General features: G+C 38.4%; 1 protein-coding gene across 3 annotated transcripts in view; it reads right to left on the bottom strand.

Moving 5' to 3' along the window:
* The window catches only part of NUP188 (nucleoporin 188), a 42,830-nt gene that overhangs the window by 19,903 nt on the left and 1,363 nt on the right, over positions 1-21,564 (bottom strand). For all 3 annotated transcript variants that reach the window (XM_025261803.3, XM_025261804.3, XM_025261805.3), the window contains exons 2-13: positions 16,727-16,781; positions 15,321-15,394; positions 12,461-12,545; positions 11,813-11,893; positions 11,283-11,327; positions 7,288-7,380; positions 7,031-7,150; positions 4,887-5,098; positions 3,731-3,845; positions 2,671-2,871; positions 1,705-1,794; positions 327-392 (exon numbers count right to left, since the gene is read on the bottom strand). In XM_025261803.3, the coding sequence (XP_025117588.2) occupies positions 327-392; positions 1,705-1,794; positions 2,671-2,871; positions 3,731-3,845; positions 4,887-5,098; positions 7,031-7,150; positions 7,288-7,380; positions 11,283-11,327; positions 11,813-11,893; positions 12,461-12,545; positions 15,321-15,394; positions 16,727-16,781 (1,237 nt within the window). The remainder of the gene's footprint in view (positions 1-326; positions 393-1,704; positions 1,795-2,670; positions 2,872-3,730; positions 3,846-4,886; positions 5,099-7,030; positions 7,151-7,287; positions 7,381-11,282; positions 11,328-11,812; positions 11,894-12,460; positions 12,546-15,320; positions 15,395-16,726; positions 16,782-21,564) is intronic.

Raw genomic sequence — 21,564 nt, 5'->3', positions numbered from 1 at the left:
TAGAGCACTACTGGTGCCTGAGACTCTTGATGTGAAAAATGACTTGGTGGGTAGGAGGGAGGACACACTGGCTAATAATGTGGACTAGGGACTCAAGTCAGAGAGAACTACATCTGGACCCTATCCAGCGGTGGTGACTAGCTCAGGCAAGTAACTTTCCATCTCTGAGCATCACATTTCCCCACACACAAAATTGGATGCTATTGTCTAATTTATCAACTTTTGTATAGATTACATGAGAAAACAGACCTAAAAGCTTAGTCTAAGAACTAAAACAAATTCTGCTATAGAGAACACCACAGCATGACTCCCTCTGACATACTTACTGTTCCCCAGAAGAGTTCTGGGAGAGAAGGGTCTGCCAGGACTTCACATGCTGTGTCAATTACATCCTGTTGAGGAGGGAAGAAAATGGCTTACTTTTCCTGGTTGAACCAGTCTTTTTTTTTTTTAGCTGCATTCTATTAAAATAAAAACATGAATAATACCTTCATATAGTATGTCAGAAAGAATTCTGGGATTAAAAAGTAAGGAATTGTAAGATGGTAAGCAAATTAACCTTTCTGAACTTCAAACTCTAACAGGGTGAAAATATTACCTGCCTCACAATGTTGTCCTAAGGATTAAATGTTAAGATCATGTACATGGAAACAAACTGCAAATCTTACAATGCATGTAAATGTGAGGTATTACTAGGCCCAGCTTAGCTGAACCATACCCCCATCCACTCTGTCCGTGGAAAAATTATCTTCTACAAAAGCGGTCTCTGGTGCCATACAAGTCTGGGATGCTGCTCTAGGGAACTAGTGGATGGAGACAATGATGTGGTTTGTGGATACCATAATTAACAGCACAGCTACAGACTAAAAGAAATCTGACATACTTATCAACCAATAATATATAGATCTATTTAGATCCTAATACATGATAAACATTTACAACGAGAAATCTGAGTCCTACCTTATTTGAAGATACGTTTTCCTAGATATGATAAAGGTTGTGAAGCGTCACTAAAATATTCGTATTAAGCAAATACTGTCCCGGATTCGCCTCAAAATAGCCAAGGAGGTGGGAGGGAGGTTCAAGAGGGAAGCGATATATGTATACCTATGGCTGATTCATCTTGCTGTGTGGCAGAACCCACAGCAGTGTAAAGTAATTATCCTCTGAAAGAAAAGTAACCAAGGAGGGAAGGGGCAGAAATGAGTACAATCAGCTGTCCATTGATCATTTGGAAGCTGGTGATGGAGCATGAGAGTTCATTACACAAATCTGTCTCCTTCAGTATATCTTTAAAATATTTCATTTTTTAAAAATACTGCACAAGAATATTTATTAGCATCCATGGATGTTTGGGACAAATGCACTACAGAGTAAAAAATTAGGTTGTAGAACAGTATATAGATCGTGATTCCATTTCTAAAGAACTACTATATTTTTACATTTGGAAGGGAATATATCAAACTGTTAACACAGGTTATTCTGTGTGGTGGGCTTACAGTTTTTTCTTTTTATCAGCACTTCCTGACTTTTTAATCATTAATATGCACCTTTTTATAATACAGTAAGTGGAAAAAATAGCAATAAACAGCAAATTGTACTTGAAGTATATGGGTCTGTGTTGTGTCAGCTCCAAAGGAGTATTTTAGGAAGAAGACTGCAAGCTGGGCAGTGTAGACAGTCTCATGAAAGCCAGACACTGACCTGCTGATTGCCCAGGGTGTGCAGCTCCAGGGAGGTCAGGACAAAAGAAAGGAGTCCGTAGACACACATGCAGGCAGTGCTGGTGGTGCACTGTAACGACAAGGGGGCGGGGGAGCTCTGAGAGGCAGCACTCTCCTCTAGGCTCGGCGTGATCCATCTCATTAATGCAGTCTCTCTAAACAAATGGGAAGAGAACCTGAGGCTTCACAATTTTCCTAACTTGGTCCCAAAATCAGGAAGACAAAGGAAGAAAGGAGAAAGCAGAAGCTATACACATTACAGTATTACAGAAGCTATACACATTACAGACAAGAACATCAAAAGGGAACCCTTTTCAAAATGATCAAAGTTTTCGCAGGGAGGAAAACCACCTCCAACCTACAAAAAGGATAGAGTCTCTATGTGCTGGTAGGAATGAAGCAGCTGCCTCAACTGTCACTGAGATGTATCAACCAGCGCCAACAAGTTGGCTAAGGTTTCATTCAGCATGTCAAAACAAGCTGATTAAACCATGCCACTCAAACTAAGCCCCAACACAAGACTCAAAAAGAATTTCTAATTCATCCCGTTACAGTTGAATGAATAAGCCCTCTCCAAAGATTTATCCAGTCACTATGACCAAAGTTGTAAGAGATACTTAGTGGCACAGCATAACACGATGGCAAAGGGTCAGAGAAGGTCCAAGCGGGACCCACCAATTCACTGTTCCTGTGGGCAAACACCATCCCTTCTAAGTTTCAATTTCCTAACACATAAAACAGGGTAATAATTCCCAATACACAGAAGTGTTGTGAGGATGAAACAAGATACCGCGCAGAAAATGCTGAGAACAATGTCTATCGCAATAAAGGCTCTATAAAGGTTACAAAATTATCATTGTTATCCCCATCACTGACAGTCATTATTACTACAATGATGATTCATCAACGAGCATCCACCCTGCTCTTTGCCCACTCGCATGCTCACGTCATTTCCCCCACTGGCCAGCGAGCGGAGCAGTCGGGTCAAGTACTGAAAGACGTTCAGTTGGATGGCTGTCCCCCCTATCTTCCGGACCACACTGCTCGTCTCTTCTGGATTCAGGGTGTGACGGAGGAGGGCCCATGCCAAAAGCACTGGGGCATGATGCGGAATGTCCCCAAAGGTCAACATCAAACGGTCCATATCCTAATGAAAAGAGGATACATCCATGTCACTTAACACAAAGGGTCAAGACTCTCACAGAGGATCTTTCACCATGCTTAGTAAGTCGTCCATCTGTCTACAGTGCCCCCTCTCCCATTCTAACATTTCATTTCACTCTCCCCAAGCCCCCAGCCACTTCATTAATAAGAGCCCTCAATTACTCTTCCCTTTACCCACAATTCTCTCTCTTGATTTTAAGTTGTGTCAATTTAAGATGATAAAATATATGTTCAAATGGAAACTCCTAGAAAATGTCCCTGATCCTTCCAGACCTTTCTCAGATCTCTCATTTTCTATCTTTCTGTCCATCCTATCTGTTCTTTCCTATTCCTCTTTCACATGCTGCATAAACGCAGACACCCAAGGTTCTGTCCTTGGGCCCCTTTTGTCCTTCTATCATCTCCCTGAGGGACTCTACTCATTCTCACAGATTGAACTATCACCTCTGTGCAAATAATTAATAAATCTCAGATTTCTTCCAAATCCAATGAATTGCTTTTTAAAAGCCATGTATCTGTTTCACAGCTGGCCACGCAGGGACAGCAGCAGCACATAGGACCCTGACTCTTCACTGCGGCAGGTGCTCTCTTTAGTTGCAGCACGTGGGACCTTTAGCTGACTCAGGTGCAGTTCCCTGACCAGGGAGTGAAGCCAGGTCCCTTTGCCCTGGGTGCCTGGGAGACTTAGTCACTGGACCACCAGGGAAGTCCCTTAATTAACAGTGGAGAACCACAAACTCCACAATAAGGAAAATTTTATGTGGCAATATAGTTGAGTGATTAAAAGCTTACTACTAACTACATAAACAGTCTGAAAAAATAAGAGGCTGTTTCAAGTTCACCTGACAAATAAGTCCATCCTGGGCAAACTGGTGCAGTTCTCTTCTGTCATCCAAAGCACACTTATGCAAGGATTCAATGTCCATGCCTTCCACCAGAATAAGGGCACTGAAGTAGCTGGAAAAAAAACAGTATCATGGTGTCATACATGCTACTCTGAACCTCAACGGAGACTAAGATAAAATGTAAGACACTTCAGCATCAAAAACACTGAGTTATTTTACCTTCTTTTTTCATATTCAAGACTTCTAAACTCAGTAGGTATTTTACACTTCCAGCACATCTCAATTTGACCAGACATATTTTACTTTTTGGCTATACCACATGGTTTGCAGAATTTTAGTTGGCCAGCCAGGGATTGCACCCGAGTCCTCAGCAGTTTGAGTGCGGAATCCTAACCTCTGGACCACCAGGGAATTTCCGTGACCAGCCTTATTTTATATTATTTTAGTTTTAACTTTTATCTTTAAATTTTATTTATTTTTGGCCGCATTGTGCAGCACACAGGATCTTAGTTCCCTGACCAGGGATCAAACCCGTGCCCCGCTGCAGTGGAAGCATAGAGTCCTAACCACTGCTCCACCAGGGAGGTCTACCAGCCATATTTTAAATGCCTGATAGTCTCATGTGGCTTCTGCCCACCAAAGCACAGATCCGGTACGAAATGTTTCTACAGCCAACAATTATATCTAGCCCAGATCAATTCACTGGTCAAATGTGTATCTTTGTTCATAGAGGGAATAGGCTCAAAATGTGGATTTATCCATTTCCATAAAATTTAAAACTCTATATACACTATGACCTCAAAGAGGGCAGGGAACACACCTGTCCTATTTATCACTGTTTTCTTAGCACTTGCACAGTGCTTGGTCTATAAGTTGCTCAATGGATTTTTCACAGAACGAAATGATGAACCCTTAGATGAAAAACAGTAAGTAATAGACTAGAATGCGATACTTGTTTTGAGAAAAGATATCCCTCTCAATCCAAGTATTTATTCCCTGAATGACCTGGAAAGTGGTAGTACACTCATCTATTTCCCCAGCCATTAAGTGAAAAATGTATCTAGCCCCTCCCCTCAGCCACTCACAAGACCACTCTAATGTCAATGCTCTAAATACTGAATAAGTTCTAAGACTTCAATTCATTCACACTTACCCAATCCGATCCACAAAAGGATCCATGGTCTCATCTACCAGGTGCCTGTTAGTCTGCCTACTACCAAATCCTTGCTCTTTAAACATCTTGGTTAACACCAATAGGTCACTAGGTGCCATCTCAAAGTATGCATAATACAGGAAAATAATCTCTAGCAGCATGGACTGCTCCCGAAGGCACTGAACAAACCAGCGAGACACCTGGCGCTCAGTCTGCAAAACCAATGAAGAAAAGTGAGTGGGAGAGAGATGAAGTCAGATTTTAAACACATTTGAATCCTTAAAGTTATTATTAGGTAATACATGTATAAAAATAAGATTAAAAAAAAGTCTTCTCCCTACAATTTCGGTTGCCCAGGTATCCAAATCTATCCCCAGAGGCAACCACTGTTGGAGGTATTTGTCTTTCCTTCCGGCAATATGCCATACACTTTCATTCATTCAGACTAGTGGCTGCTAGGGGCCAGGTGTCACAGACTAACTGCAAACTTCCTAGGTAGACAGAAATGTTCTGTATATTGATCACGAAGGTGGTTATGGCATATAACCATATACAACTGCCAAAACTCAAAATGAGTGAATTTTACTGGATGCAAATTATACCTGAATAAAGCTGGGAGATGCTATAGATAACTCACTTCAAAATGTAACTGTGGATGCATTTATGAAATAAACTCCAAGTGAAACTACTAGGTCAAGCAATACGTGCTTTTCAATTTTTAGATATTATCATAGTGTTTTCCACTGAAAAATACACAAATTCAAACAGTAAAATGTAAGTGCCCATTATCCCAACCATTGGATGTGAGTGTTTTATATGTTCATATCATTTGCCTGTTTTTTCTTCAGTTTTGCTTACTGATTTATAGGCATTCTTTCTATTTTAAGAACCCTTTGTGCTATGAGTTTGTCTTTTGACTTTACTTATAGCACTATTTTTGGCGTTTTGCCTTGTAAAAGTTTTTGATTTGATGTTGCTGAGCTTATCTTTTAATAGCTTTTGAGTTTTACTTTTAAAAGTCTTCTCCACTCCCCATAAAAACAAAATCACCTCCCATGTTTCTTCTAGTACTTCTATGGTTGAATTTTTAAATTTTAAATCATTGATCCCTCTCTGGTTTTCCTCTGGTAGAAAGAATGAGAGAAAGGAAATAATAGATTTTTCTCCAGATGGTTACCCAGTAGTTCCAACACTATTGACCTGAATAACTTATTAATTAATTCAAAATGTCACCTTTACCATACACTAATTTCCTATCAGCATTTGGTCCATACTAGACATTTTACTTACTATGTGCTAGTCTTCAGTCTATTTACTCATGTACCAATGCCATCTTTAAATTATTTTAGTCTTATTTATAATAAAATTAATCTTCCTTTCTCAAAAATTTCCTGGTTACTGTTACTTATTGTATTTTTCAAATAAATTCTAGAACCATATGTCTAGTTCCAAAATAAAAGGCAAAACAAATACCTGTTAGTATTTTTCCTAGAATCACACTAAATTTATAGGTTAAAATAAGGTCTGACACTCAGTGCTGAGTTTTCATTTTCAAGAGTGTGCCGTGTCTTTCCATTTGGTTATGATATTCCTTTTAGCATTTTAAAGTTCTATTCGCTTAAATTCTGGATTGTCATAAGCTTATTCCTGAGAAATTTATGCTTTTGTTCTGTAAGTGAGCCCTTTTCTTCAATTAAATATTTTAAATAATTACTGTCTATATTTTGGCTGAATTGTTTTAATAAACATGTACTGTTTTCAAAACATAAAAGATTATATTCTAATTTATAAATCTATAAATGCAGATTGGTTTAAGATTTAGGATAAAGCAATTAGACTTAATGTCATACACTTAATAGATGAGGATAATGAAGATGAAATCTTGGGTTGAGAGTTTCATTAACCATTAAGAGAATATTTCAGGTAAGAAAAAAAAAGTTAATTGGATTGACAAAGTCAAGAGAAAAGTCCAAATTAAGTACCATAGTTAATGCTGTGATTCATATGACATCTTCAAACTTTTCTAAAGAGTGATAATCTATAAATGTTTTAAGTTAGTAAGTAAATAAATAATTTAACCTAGAGCTGTATAAGCAAAGATACACAATTCTCCAGAGTTACAGGAGGGCCCAATAACCACATACCATGAGGTTTCCATGTGTCTCCCACGTTGGTGCTTCAGTTTTATAAAGCTCTTCAAACTGCTGTCTATATTTTGTAACTAGCTCCTTTTCCAATTTATCCACACAGTCGGCATATTCAACCTTAAAAAATTTCGAAACAGGGTAACTTGCATCTTTTGTAAAAGGTAAATATTCAAATGAACAGAAATATGAATAAATTATTAAAAAGGACTAAATTTTACAGGGTAAAGAGAACCAAGAGGACTAAATGGGCTTACCCTATAGGGGTGTCTTTCATCTTGGAAATAAGTGAGAAGGTGTAAGACGCAACGAAGAATACAAGTTCTTTCTTCATAGTAATAATCTGCAATCTGGGAAGAACCCAAAGATTCAAAATCAGTTACTTACCTCTGCATAGACGATATTCAATTTTAAATTTACTGACAAAGAAATCACTTAAAAATGTGAAAGGAGAAGTTCCTAAAAAACTGCATATATAATTCCTTGAACTATATAAGAAATAACAGAAATGCAAACACAGTGTTAAGCCAAAAAAGCAAAAGATCTTCTTGAACTAGGATACAAGTAAAGTCATACAAGATAAAAGGAATTATTTAATAATAAAAATAAGTTTTCTAGCATGGTTTCTTAGTTCAGCATTCAAGTAACAAATAATGCTATAAACTGAAAGGCCAAATACATGAAAACATACATAAAAATATCACTAGTGTATGTCCTAACTGCTTGCAACTGATGTACTCAGTTCTCATTAAACAGGAAACTACTTCAGAATTCATGGTCAAATTCCATGTTAAAATGAGATTCTATGCCCACTCTCACCATTTCTAGCCAACACAGGATTGAAAGTCCTAGCCACAGCCATCAGAAAAGAAAAAAGAAGAAGTATCCAAATTGGAAAAGAAGTAAAACTGTCATTATATGCATCTGACATGATCCTATATATAGAAAACCCTAAGGATTCCACAAAAAAACTACTGGAACTGATAAACAAATTCAGCAAGGTAGCAAGATACAAGATTAACATAAGAAATCTACTGCGTTTCTTTACACTAACAATGAAATTATCAGGCGGGGAAAGTAAAAGAAAAAACCCTTTTAAAACCACAAGATAATCAACAAGGATCTACTATATAGCACAGGGAACTCTACTCAATATTCTATAATAACCTATGTGGTAAAAGAACATGAAAAAGAATGGATATGTATGTATTCATATAATAGCAAGAAGAGATAAGAAAGCCTTCCTCAGGGATTAGTGCAAAGAAATAGAGGAAAACAATAGAATGGGAAAGACTAGAGATCTCTTCAAGAAAATTAGAGATACCAAGGGAACATTTCATGCAAAGATGGGCTCAATAAAGAACAGAAATGGTATGGACCTAACAGAGGCAGAAGGTATTAAGAAGAGGTGGCAAGAATACACAGAAGAACTATACAAAAAAGATCTTCACAACGCAGATAATCACAATGGTGTGATCACTCACCTAGAACCAGACATCCTGGAATGAGAAGTCAAATGGGCCTTAGGAAGCATCTCTACAAACAAAGCTAGTGGAATGATGGAATTCCAGTTGAGCTATTTCAAAGCCTGAAAGATGTTGTGTGAAAGTGGTGTACTCAATATGTCAGCAAATTGGAAAACTCAGCAGCGGCCACAGGACTGGAAAAGCTCAGTTCTCATTCCAATCCCAAAGAAAGGCAATGCCAAAGAATGCTCAAACTACTGCACAATTGCACTCATCTCACACGCTAGTAAAGTAATGCTCAAAATTCTCCAAGTCAGGCTTTAACAATACATGAACCTCCAGATGTTCAAGCTGGTTTTAGAAAAGGCAGTGGAACCAGAGATCAAATTGCCAACATCCACTGGATCATTGAAAAAGCAAGAGAGTTCCAGAAAAACATCTATTTCTGCTTTATTGACTATGCCAAAGCCTTTGACTGTGTGGATCACAACACACTGTGGAAAATTCTGAAAGAGATGGGAATACCAGACCACCTGATCTGCCTCTTGAGAAATCTGTACACAGGTCAGGAAGCAAGTTAGAACTAGACATGGAACAACAGACTGGTTCCAAATAGGAAAAGGAGTACGTCAAGGCTGTATACTGTTACCCTTCTTATTTAACTTATATGCAGAGTACATCATGAGAAATGTTAGGCTGGATGAAGCACAAGCTGGAATCAAGATCGCCAGGAAAAATATCAATAACCTTAGATATGCAGATGACACCACCCTTATGGCAGAAAGCTAAGAACAACTAAAGAGCCTCTTGATGAATGTGAAAGAGGAGAGTAAAAAAGTTGGCTTAAAGCTCAACATTCAGAAAACTAAGATCATGGCATCCAGTCCCATCACTTTATGGCAAATAGATGGGGATACAGTGGAAACAGTAGCAGACTTTATTTTTTGGGGCTCCAAAATCACTGCAGATGGTGACTGCAGCCATGAAATTAAAAGACGCTTACTCCTTGGAAGGAAAGTTATGACCAACCTAGACAGCATATTGAAAAGCAGAGACATTACTTTGCCAACAAAGGTCCGTCAAGTCACGGCTATGGTTTTTCCAGTAGTCGTGTATGGATGTGAGAGTTGGACTATAAAGAAAGCTGAGCGCTGAAGAATTGATGCTTTTGAACTGTGGTGTTGGAGAAGCCTCTTGAGAGTCCCTTGGACTGCGAGTAGATACAACCAGTCCATGCTAAAGGAAATCAGTCCTGAATATTCATTAGAAGGACTGATGCTAAAGCTGAAACTTCAATACTCTGGCCACCTGATGTGAAGAACTGACTCATTGGAAAAGACCCTGATGCTGGGAAACATTGACAGCAGGAGAAGGGGACGACAGAGGATGAGATGGTTGGATGGCATCAGCGACTCGATGGACATGAGTTTGAGTAAACTCTGGGAGTTGGTGATGGACAGGGAGGCCTGGCGTGCTGCAGTCCAATGGGGTCACAAAGAGTCGGACACGACTGAGTGACTGAACTGAACTGATAACTGAATCACTGTGCTGTACACCTGGAACTAACACAATATTGTAAATCAACTATACTTCAATGTAAAATTTTCTAAAAAATTAATAAAAAATCACACCAAAAAAATAAAATACTCAGGAACATATCTTACCAAAGAGGTGAAAAACTTATAAGCTGAGAACTATAAAATATGAAACACTGATAAAGGAAATTGAAGATGATTCAAAGAAACAGAAAGATATTCCATGCTCTTGGACTGGCCGAGTTAATATTGTTACAATGGATTCTTTACTGTCTAAGCAACCAGGGAAGCCCATTAAAATAGCAATACTACCCCAAAACAGTCTACAGATTTAACGAAATCCCTATGAAATTACCCATGACATTTCTCATAGAAGTAAAACAAATAATACTGAAATGTATATGGAACCATAAGAGACCCAGAATTGCCAAAGCAATTCTGAGGAAAAAGAACAAAACTGGAGGCATAACATTCCCAAGTTTCAGACAGTACTGCAAAGCTACAGTAACCGAACAGCGTGGCATTAGGACAAACATTGACATATGATCAATGGAACAGATTAGAGAGCCCAGAAATAAACCCACACACCTACAGTCAATCTTCAAAAAAGGAGGCAAGAATATACGATGAAGAAAAGATAGTCTCTTCAGCAAGTGGTGTTGGGAAAGCTGAACAGCCACGTAAATCAAGTTAGAAGTTACGATACTTCCTCATACCACACACAAAGATACACTCAAAATGACATAAAGACTTTTAAATATAAAATATGATACCATAACAACTCCTAGAATAGAACAAAGGCAAAACATTCTCTGATATAAATTGTAGCCATGTTTTCAACACTTAGATCAGTCTCCAAAGGCAACAGAAATAAATAAAAGCAAAAATAAACAAATAGGACCTAAGCAAAGTCACAAGCTTTTGCACAGCAAAGAAAATCATAAACAAAATGAAGACAACTTTGGAGGTTGGGGAAGATAAATTAAAAAATTCAAATTAGTCCTACTGCATTTAGACCTAGAGTAAAAATATCCATGGACCAGTTCCCATTCCCAGTAGCTGAAGAATCTGTTATGGAAAAAGGCTTCAGTCGGGTCCAGCAGAAAGACTCGTTTCACAAATGAATTAATGAGCTTCTGCATTACGACATCAATGCTTACTCAACAAGAAGCCAAAGTGCTCAGGAGAACTTGGTCAAGCAGCTGTTGCCCAAGTTTACATCCAAGAATGGCAATGGTGACTAGCACTGACCTTCAGGATTAAGGCCTGGCTCTGCCTCTCATCTTGCAGCACCGTCTGAAGGAAGAAAGGGCAGTCAAAGAGCTATCTTACAAGAAAAATCAATTAACAAAGAAAAAGGTAAGCATCTTCACCTTATCCTTCAAGACTAAAACTGCTCATTCATGTCTGGATATGTTTTTTTACCAAAGTATATCCAAGTCTGTGCTTAAATTCCTGCCGCTCTTCTCTGGCCTCAGTTTTCTCATATGAAAAATCAGGGGTTGGAAAGGCTAGATGTTGTCTCAGGTCCTTTTCAGCTCAGACACCCTGTGATTCTATGCTTAACACATTAATCTTTGGCCTTTCAACCCCTCCACATCTGAGGACGGACACCAACTTAAGCATATGTCTTTTCAAGTTTACAAGGTTTTTCCTGAGAATGGCTGTATCTAATCACCCATCTCTGCTGCAGAGAACTGGTACCAAAACTATATGAAGCGTCTAAAATCAACAAGGAAGAGGATAAATGCAGGAGAAGGGAGCTGGACATAACTACAAACCTTTAGTGAGTCCCGAGTACCTCTGTAATCCTCTTGAAGGTAACACTGGAGTAACTGCACACTCTGTTCTTCATCAAGACCCTACAAACAGAAGCCATAAGGGAGGAACAGTCACCTCGGGTCAGAAACCACAAAGAGTATGCAAAGCAACCTAAAGTTCTGTCCTCTGGAATGAACACAGAACTTGAATAAACAAAAAATTTTTTAAAAGATTTCATAAACATAACGATTTTAACTCAATAGGAGAAAAAAGGAGCAGCCACTGATGTGCAATTTACATGCCAATTAAATTTACATGTCAGAAACAACCATGCTTATTCACCAAGCACATTAACATAGCAGGAGGCATGATCTGGGTTTCCAAAATTAAAAGGAAGCAGCTATGTATTTAAACACAATCTAGTCAACTTGAAGACCACCACAAGCATGCTGAGGGCGACTATATGATGTGCAGTAAACAGGGTCAGGCAACTTGACTTGTAGCTTTTAGCAAGATGAGTTGCTGCCTGAGCATTTTTGAAATATAATATGCTCTAGTTAACTCTAAAACTGAATTAAACTGAATTTTCACCAACAATCACTAACAGTAAAACCATGCATATCCACCTTTCAGGTAATAAACTGAAGCCAGTGCTAATTTTTACTCACCAAAAACTTGCTGATTCTTAAACCCAGTTCCTTCAGTGGTGAAGCTACATCTTTACTAGCTTTCACTTTTTCAGCTGAACTTGGACTATGAAAAGAACAGTGAATCATTTTTTCATTCTCAATGTCTCTCCAGGGGTTTTAAATAAAAATACTTAACCTTTCTCTGCTCTTTAGGTGCCTATAAAACACACACACACACACAAGTTCATCTCTACAGACTTTATAACACAAAACTATGTCTAAGTAATAAATACAGCATATGTCTGTTACAAACTATAGTTGTAATTATATTATTTGTAGTCATACTTAGTGACATTAATTATTTTGATCCTTAGAACTATCCTGGAAGGCAAACATTACTATCCCCATTTTGCAAATGGAATTACCAACACTTAGGAAGAATAAATAACTTACCAAAAATCTCACAGCTAATAAAGTTGACGTGAAATTTACAACCAGGTCTGTTAGCATACATACATATATTACCTAGCTATGTCCACTGGGAAGGCCTAGATGCTACAACATCCCAGCAGCAGCGAACACATCCAGATCTTTATTTCTAACATCATTCTCTAATGAAAGGTATAAGGACTCCTTGGAGAAATGACTGAGTCTAGAGCTGGGGTGGGGAAAATACTAGATGAGCCTGGAGCATCTTGTAATGCCAAAGAGTAAGAAAACACTCAGAAAACAAAAGGATGGGGACATATCAAAAATCTGAAAGGATGCCCCATGGCCAAAGTTGGAACAAGTATAAACAAAGTATGAAATAAATGAGTCCATGATCTAAATAAATGAAAGAGTGAATAAATATATACATAAAACAAATGGGGGAGAAGGCAACAATCTTCCTTACAGAAGTTCAGTAACACACATATATGCTACCCCTTTTAGGAGGTAGTTTAATTCCATTACACCCTCCACACTGAACGTAGACTACACCAAGTGACTCACTTCTGATAAAAAGAGGAGGAGAAGGAAAAGTGACTTTACAGAGTAGACATCTGGCAAACGCTACCTTACCCAAGTGAGCAAGGTTAACATCACCAGTGACTTCATGTGGGTGACATGTATCCTCTGCCATGATATGATAAGAATGAGACGTCACTGCTGTGTATTCTTTCCGAAAACCTACCACCTCAATAATAGTAATAATAATAAATCATACAGTTCTAAATTGAAGGCATTATACTACAAAATACTTGACCAGTCCTTCTCAAAACTATTTGAAGTCATGAAAATCAAGGCAAGATTGATACACTGTCACAGCTAACAGCTAAGGGGGCATGACAACTAAATATAATCTGATTCCCTGGTCTGAATCCTGGAATAGAAAGAGGACATTAAAAAAAAAATGTCTTTAATGGCTGAAAATCTGTGTTAAATCCAAATTAAGCCTGCAGTTTAAAAAGAAAAAAAAAAAGTCTGTCAGACTTTAAATCTCATGTTATTACAAAGGGAACTTTTATCTTTAAAAAAAGAAACTCATACCACAAATGCCCATTCTGTGAACTGAAGCATATTGTTGTTGGATTTGTTTTTTTAAGAGAGACTCTCACATTTCACAGAAAATCCACAACACCAAGGCTACTATAAAGTTAAACAACAAGTTCTGAAAGAGGCAACACAGAATGATGATTAAGAACACAGACACTGGAGTGAGACTGCCAGGTTTGAATCCTGGTTCTACCACTTACTAGCTGTGTGACCTTGGGCAAGTTACTTAACCTCTTTGTGTCTCAGTTGCCCCATCTGTAAAATGGAAACAATAATAATAAAAATACCTAAACGTGATAATATAGTGCTTATCTTCTTTAAGTTCATATATCCTAGATACATAGTAAAGTATTTATGGATAAAAAAACATGACATCTAGGAGTTACTTCAATGTAACTATGGCAGAAGGGAAAAAAGAAAGTTCTTCACTAACATAAGGGAATGAAGATGGAAGGTGAAGATGTAATAAAATCAACAGGTGTTCAAAAATAGAGGGAAGTGAGGGCAGCTTGGGAACTATGAGGCATAACAGAATGAGATCTGGACTAGGAATTAAGAGAGTATGGTCCCATAAGGTTTATTCTCTTTTTAACTACTTTGTATTTTATTATTCTTTTCCACTGCCCAGCAAAAAAAAAAAAAAAAAAAAAAAATCTATATATTCAAACAAAGAATAAAAATAGTACCTATCTCAAAGGGCTGTTGTAGGGATTAAATAACTTACCGTAGGTCTAGGCTTAGAGCAGTAATTGGTACACAATAAACAACACCTAAGTGTCCCCTGCTATTCTCATTGCTCACTGCTATATCCTAGCATTTGGTGCTGACAGTTTCTCACACAAACAAGATGGACTAAAATAAATACTAGGCGTATTAATTGAGTATTTAATAAAGCCTCATTCCCAATACTAGGGTTATACAACAGATTCGACAATACTGTATTTCTAGAAGGATTTTCCTTTTCTTCGACAGAAAAAAATGTGCCATACTCCTTTGCCCTGGTTAAGCAAATTATGTTCTCTCTGGTCTAACTAACCCAGTAATATCATAAAATCCTACATGAGGTATATTATCATATGTGAAACAGATCACCAGTCCAGGTTTGATGCATGAGATAGGGTGCACGGGGCTGGTGCACTGGGATGACCCTGAGGGACGGGATGGGGAGGGAGGGGGGTTCAGAATGGGGAACATATATACACCCATGGCTGATTCATGGCAAAAACCACTACAATACTGTAAAGTAATTAGCCTCCAATTAAAATAAAAAATAAAATAAAATAAAATCCTATATGAGGATGGTTTCATCTATCCCAGGTTCCTCGGGGAAATTACTCAAATGAGACCCACAGAATAGCCATACCTGGGAGGTTTATAGTAAGAAAGTCCTTCTAACAGCCGCTGCCAATGTTTATTCAGCTCTGCCTCAATCTGATTCTGGGAAAAAAAAATAAGGAAGTTATACCAATGCGATTTTAATCAGATTCTACGGTCACACTGAGGATAACATATTCCTTTGAGTCTTTTTAACATGCATCTTTCCCCACAGCTGAAATAATTTTGAATATAGAATTCTGTAGCCTGCTTTTCTTTGCTTAACATTCTAACATAATGATTTAACCTTATTATGAAAATCTTGATAAACATCCTTTCTAGTGGTTGCATAATATTTTACCAAGTGACTAGATCATAATTCATTTACCATTCTTCTAATATTAGATATACTTAAGCTGGCTGTAATTCTTTATTCATATGAATAATACTATGGTAAAGAACTTGTGCCCAAAATTTCTTCAGTACTTCTTTCTTTTAGATATATTCTCAGAAGTGGAATTATCAGAAGAGGGCATACAAAAAAATGTTAAAACTCTAAAAAAGATGTAACATTTATTATGTTAATTATAATCACAACACTAGTAATAATTGAATGTTATCTTAATACTTTAGGGCTTCCCATGTAGCTCAGCTGGTAAAGAATCCACCTGCAATGCAGGAGACGTCAGTTCAATTCCTCGGTAGGAAGATCCGCTGGAGAACGGATAGGCTACCCACTCCAGTATTCTTGGGCTTCCCTGATGGCTCAGCTGGTAAACAATCTGCCTGCAACACGGGAGACCTGGGTTCGATCCCTGGGTTGGGAAGATCCCCTGGAGGAGGGAATGGCTACCCATTCCAGTAGTCTGGCCTGGAGAATTCCAGGGACATGTATAGTCCACGGGGTCACAAAGAGTCGGACCAGACTGAGCAACTTTCCCTTTCATTTTAACACTTTATCCTTACAGAGTCAGAAATGGGGGATGAACATGAAGAATTGTTCTTTACTGATTATACACTTGAAAATGCCCTAAAAACCTCAGCCTCTGTGACCTAAGCAGCTAGCTAAGTGGAAAAGGACAAAAAGGCAAGTCAGTATGAGATGAAGGAAAGATCTGAGACTCTTTCCTAGCCTGCAGTGGTAAAATGGTTTTTTTACCCCTACCCTCAGCAGCCAATCAAGTAGCACTGTTATCTTTTTAGAAAAGGAATCACTAAGATACAAAGAAAAGTAGAGACTTGGAAAACTTCAGCAGCTAGGCTGTAAGACGACACTGCATTTCAGTAGAGAGAATTGGGGAATGCATAATGCTTCTTTTAGAAATAAAATGGGAATTAATTTTAGGAATAAAAAAAGGTGTTTACTTCCTATTTCAAAGAGAAGGAGGAAAATATTTTTTGGTAATAAAAGCTACACAAAGAACCACAGACTCCATCCAAGAACATACCACTTACCAGTTCTCTCAGAGCTGACCTTCCTAGCAGAATTGTCCACAGTTCTCTACTGCTCCTGAAAAATGATAGAAAGCAGAGGTAAGTTTTCTCTTTTGGGAAAAAAAAAAGTATATTTTAGAATTAATGAAACATAGTAATTAATGAAATACAGTACATCTTCTATGCCAAGAAGATGCTTCAATTTAGTATTTCTGTCTCCTCCCTTTTCATTAAAATGTAGTGACTAATAAGGAACAAGAATCTAGAAAAAGACTAATCTATTTCAGGACTCCCATCACCTCCAGAAATACATAACATAATGTACTTTCTCAATCAAGCAAAGTCTAACAGTCATTACAAATGGCACTACCTTCACTGACTCCTTAATGAATTCCCACTAGGTGGTATCTGCAGTGCTAAATACAGAAGCCAAATAAAAACACAGGAGCGGTGGGGCCAGGTCTTGGTGTCAAATGGTGGTCTCCAGCACAGCTCACCCCAATGAGTACTCCCTAGTACCTGTGCCACCAGTGTCCTTGACCCCAGCGGGAGTCACAGCTGCCCCCCCACCCTGCCCGCCTCCCCAGAAAGACCCTCCAAGACCATCAGCTCATCACTCAACAACAGGCATATGAAGACTTCTGGAGAAATGTGTCATCTCTGGGGAATATGGAGACTGAGATGAAAAAAAAAGTGAGTCCTTCAATAAAAGTACATCACAGCAAGAGGAAACAAACAGAATGAAGGAACACAGTGACCCGGTGAGTGTATCTCCCAGAGCAGCCTCTGTCTTCTCTTTAGCATGGAGCCAGAGAAGCAAATTCCGCTTCCTACATCATATTTTCATATATGCTTTGCTCAGATTCACCAGCTATTACTTATTATTTTCTTTCTCCCTCTTTGTGTCTGTATAATTATATATAATACAAACATGCATATATTTGTATATATGTACACATGCACATATTTTCCCAAAACTATACAAAATTGTATTAGAGACATATTCCTATATCTGTAAACATTTCAGTGTGTTTTTCCTAAAAGCAAGGACAACATCTTACACAGTACAACTATCAAAACCAAGAAATTAGAACTTTCCTGGTAGTAGAGCGGATTAAGAGTCCACCTACCACAGAGGAAGGAGCTTGGCAAGCTACATTCCATGGGGTCGCAGAGTCAGACACAACCAAGCGACAAAGCACAGCACAGCCCAGCCAACGCAAGGAGCACGGGTTCAATCCCTGGTCTAGGAAGATTCCACATGCCGTGGAGCAGCTAAGACTGTATACCACAACTACTGAAGCCTGCATGCCTAGAGCCTATGCTCTGCAACAAGAGAAGCCACCGAAGCCCACACACTGCAATGAGTTGCCCCCAGCTGCCGCAAGCCGAGGAAGCCCAAGTGCACCAAAGAAGCCTCAGCGCAGCCAATAAATAAATAAACAGGAAAAAAAAAAAAAACTGATACCAGAAAAGAAAGCATGCATATAGTCCCTGCTTCCATCCAGTGAGCTCTTCAAATATACTCCCAAATATGTGCTAACCCCATTTCCTTCCCTCAGCCATGCCTTTGGAATTTCAGGAAAACTTGCTTTGTGTTTTGTTTTTTTTTTAATCTACAATTAAATTTCAAAATGCAGCCATTAAGAAATTATCTCAAGAAAGGATTATAAAAAGCATAGGGATTATATTTGGGGAGATTCTAAGTAAGCCCTAGAATAGCTACCTGAAACAATTAACACTGCTTGAAAAGCCTATCTTCAGAGAGAAGATGAAAAGGTCCTAATAAAATATATCAGACAGTTAACAAGAAGAATGCAAGTTATATTAACTATGAGGACAAACTGAAAAATCTTTTCCTCATCAAAGCAAAACACAAAGCACTAGCCCTATCTATTTAAAAATGGTCTTTCAGGATTTTCCCATCAGAAGAGGATTAAATTAGACATCTAAAAATCATAAATCTCTCTCCTAAGGGTTAATGCTACTAAGAAAACAATTTCGATTCTGCTGAATCAATAATCACCAACTCCCACAACGGCACTGTGGAATCACTATAAATCATTTTTCTGATAACAAGCAAGCATTCACTATGTTAAAATTAGGAGATTAGATCCAGTTGATGAAATAAGTATGTCCTTTTGCACTGATGCTGCTGCTAAGTCGCTTCAGTCGTGTCCGATTCTGTGCGACCCCAGAGACGGCAGCCCACCAGGCTCCCCCGTCCCTGGGAGTCTCCAGGCAAGAACACTGGAGTGGGTTGCCATTTCCTTTTCCAATGCATGAAAGTGAAAAGTGAAAGGGAAGTCGCTCAGTCGTGTCCAACTCTTAGCGACCCCATGGACTGCAGCCTACCAGGCTCCTCCATCCATTTGTACTGATAAACTATATTAAAAGGTACGACTAAATCAAGCCCTAAGAAATTAAAGACAGAAGCAAGCTCACTGTTTAAAGAAATGTATAGTAAATTTGTAAAGACGATAAGTATCTAACGTATTTGTTTGGTAAATATGACTTAGCAAAAAATAAAGGGAGGGCTTTATTTAAAATGTCATATACTGAGCAACTTCACTTCACTCACTTCTTACTTTATCACTGGAGAAGCAAACGGCAACCCACACCGGTATTCTTGCCTGGAGAATCCCACGCACAGAGGAGCCTGGATGGACACGACTGAAGTGACTAAGCAGCAGCAGCATACTACTTTCACTTTACCAAAGATAGCTTCTGGTTTGCACCAAAATTATCAGGTTATCTATTATATAATAATAGCTAATAATGGGGCTAACAGTATCCCACAATTAATGGAAAGAAATTTATTATTAACTGAAGGCTCTGGTATGCCTGAGCTAAATTACTCTTTCTGGATCAGATCGTACATCTTCCAATTTCAGAAGCGTGGGCACCAGTGAGCTCTAATTTATCGGCATTTGCTTTCAGAACTTTGATCTCTAGCTAACTAGGTAGCAGTGATTCCCAAGAGACTCAGAATACCACTACCTATACTCAAGGACCACCTGCCAGGATCCAGAATTCTTTGTTTACTCAAATTCAAGCTGTGGGTTATTTGTTACACCAAAATCCATACAGTTCAAACAAACAAACAATTTCCCAAAAGAGTGTTTCTCAGAATGAAGTTGGTCCTCAGGCCAAACAGCCAAATCAGCTGAAAACAATACAGTAACACTGCAGAACCCTGGTCATTCCCAGAACCACACTTTCTCAGAGGTTAGGCTTGGGAAATCTACGTTGTAAAATCAATTCCTAAATTATCACTGCTGGAGGGCATCAGCTTGTCTCAGAGGAGCAGGTCAAAGACCTGGTCAGTATAGATTTTTTTTGCCTTTTATGTCTGACATATTGGCTTTTTTGGGGGCTGGAGAGGGGAGAAAAAGATTCTGCTACAAAAAAAGACTGCAGTAACTTTTATACTTACTAATTAAAAGAAGAAAATAGCTATTTCTTTAGAAATAAAGATTCTCATTTGCAAAACCAAGTCATAGCATGGTCTTTTGTTATAAGGTGTCAAAAATAATGTTTATTGAAAACAAGTTGGATAACAAGATTAGCCAACATTTACTGAGCAGTTACGTGGGGGACTGTGCTAAGTCTTTAATGCTTTGTCTTACTGAATATTTCAACTGACCTATGAGGCAAATACTATTACTATCCGTATCATCTCATCAGGAAACTAAGGTTTCAGAGTGGTTAAGTAACTTCTGTAAGGCCACAAAGCTAATATTTAATGGAACCAGGGCTTGAACCTAGGCTTGCAAGACTCCAAAGTTTAATCATTATAAGACAGGGCCTCAAGTTGCACCCAGGAATTCACTCTGCAAGCAGGTAAAGACTGAGGTGAAGTTTTCTGTCCTACGGTGGTATATCATATACTCTAATATCGAGGCTGGCACACAGCAGAAGCCACCGCAATGAGAAGCCTGAGCACCACAACAAAGAGTAGCCCCTGCTCACCACAACTAAAAAAAAAAGCCCACACAAAAGCAATGAAGACCAGCAGAGCAAAAACTAACAAATCAATTAAAAAGAAAAAAAAAAACACTCCGAGTCCCTTTCAGATCTGCAAACTAACTGGAACAGAAAAACTAGAAAAAAATATTACATGCAGAAGTGCCAAGACATGGCAGAACAAGAGAGAACACAGTAGCTTATCAGGAAGGGAATCATCCTGGAAATGAGTGTTACTGGCTCAATTCCTACACATTTATGATCTAGGAATAACGGAAGCCAAATAAATAAGACCTTCACGACACTCATAAACTTAATGTTGGGAATGATAAAGGATGTTAAACATAACACAATCAGCAAAAAAGTAGAAAGTACCAAAGGGCAGGACCCTAACAATTAGACACTACAAGGAATATAACCACATGGGACAGAAAAGAGTCAGAGAAGACAGTGACCGCTAGGAACCAGGGATTGAAGAAAGACTTCACCTCAAACTGAGACCTCGAGGTTGAGCAGGTGATTCTCAAGACTCAACAGACAAGACTGGAATTGTGATGTCCAATTCAAGCCTCAGGGTAACATCTTCTACATATCCTTTCAAGAAATGAAATAAGTGCTGCAGTATCTGTCATTTATTTGCACAATAAGTAAATAAATTTGAGGTAAGTACAAACTAAGGCACAGAAATTAAATAATTTGCCTCAAAAGTGAGATTCAAAAAATTTACTGACTTGCAGCCCAATGTTCCAGCAGACAACATGGAACTCCACTTCTATAAAAGCTGGAGTTAGTAGAAATAGGAAATAATTAGTAGAGAGATCCACGTGGTTGGAAACCTTTGGATGAAAGCAACTAAGAGACTGGAAATACCACGGAAGTAAAAATCCCTTTCA

The sequence above is a fragment of the Bubalus bubalis genome, chromosome 12 (genome assembly GCF_019923935.1).
Source record: "Bubalus bubalis isolate 160015118507 breed Murrah chromosome 12, NDDB_SH_1, whole genome shotgun sequence".
Taxonomy (NCBI): Eukaryota; Metazoa; Chordata; class Mammalia; order Artiodactyla; family Bovidae; genus Bubalus; species Bubalus bubalis.
Note: the sequence above shows the minus strand (reverse complement) of the source record. Positions and strands in the feature narration are given on the sequence as shown.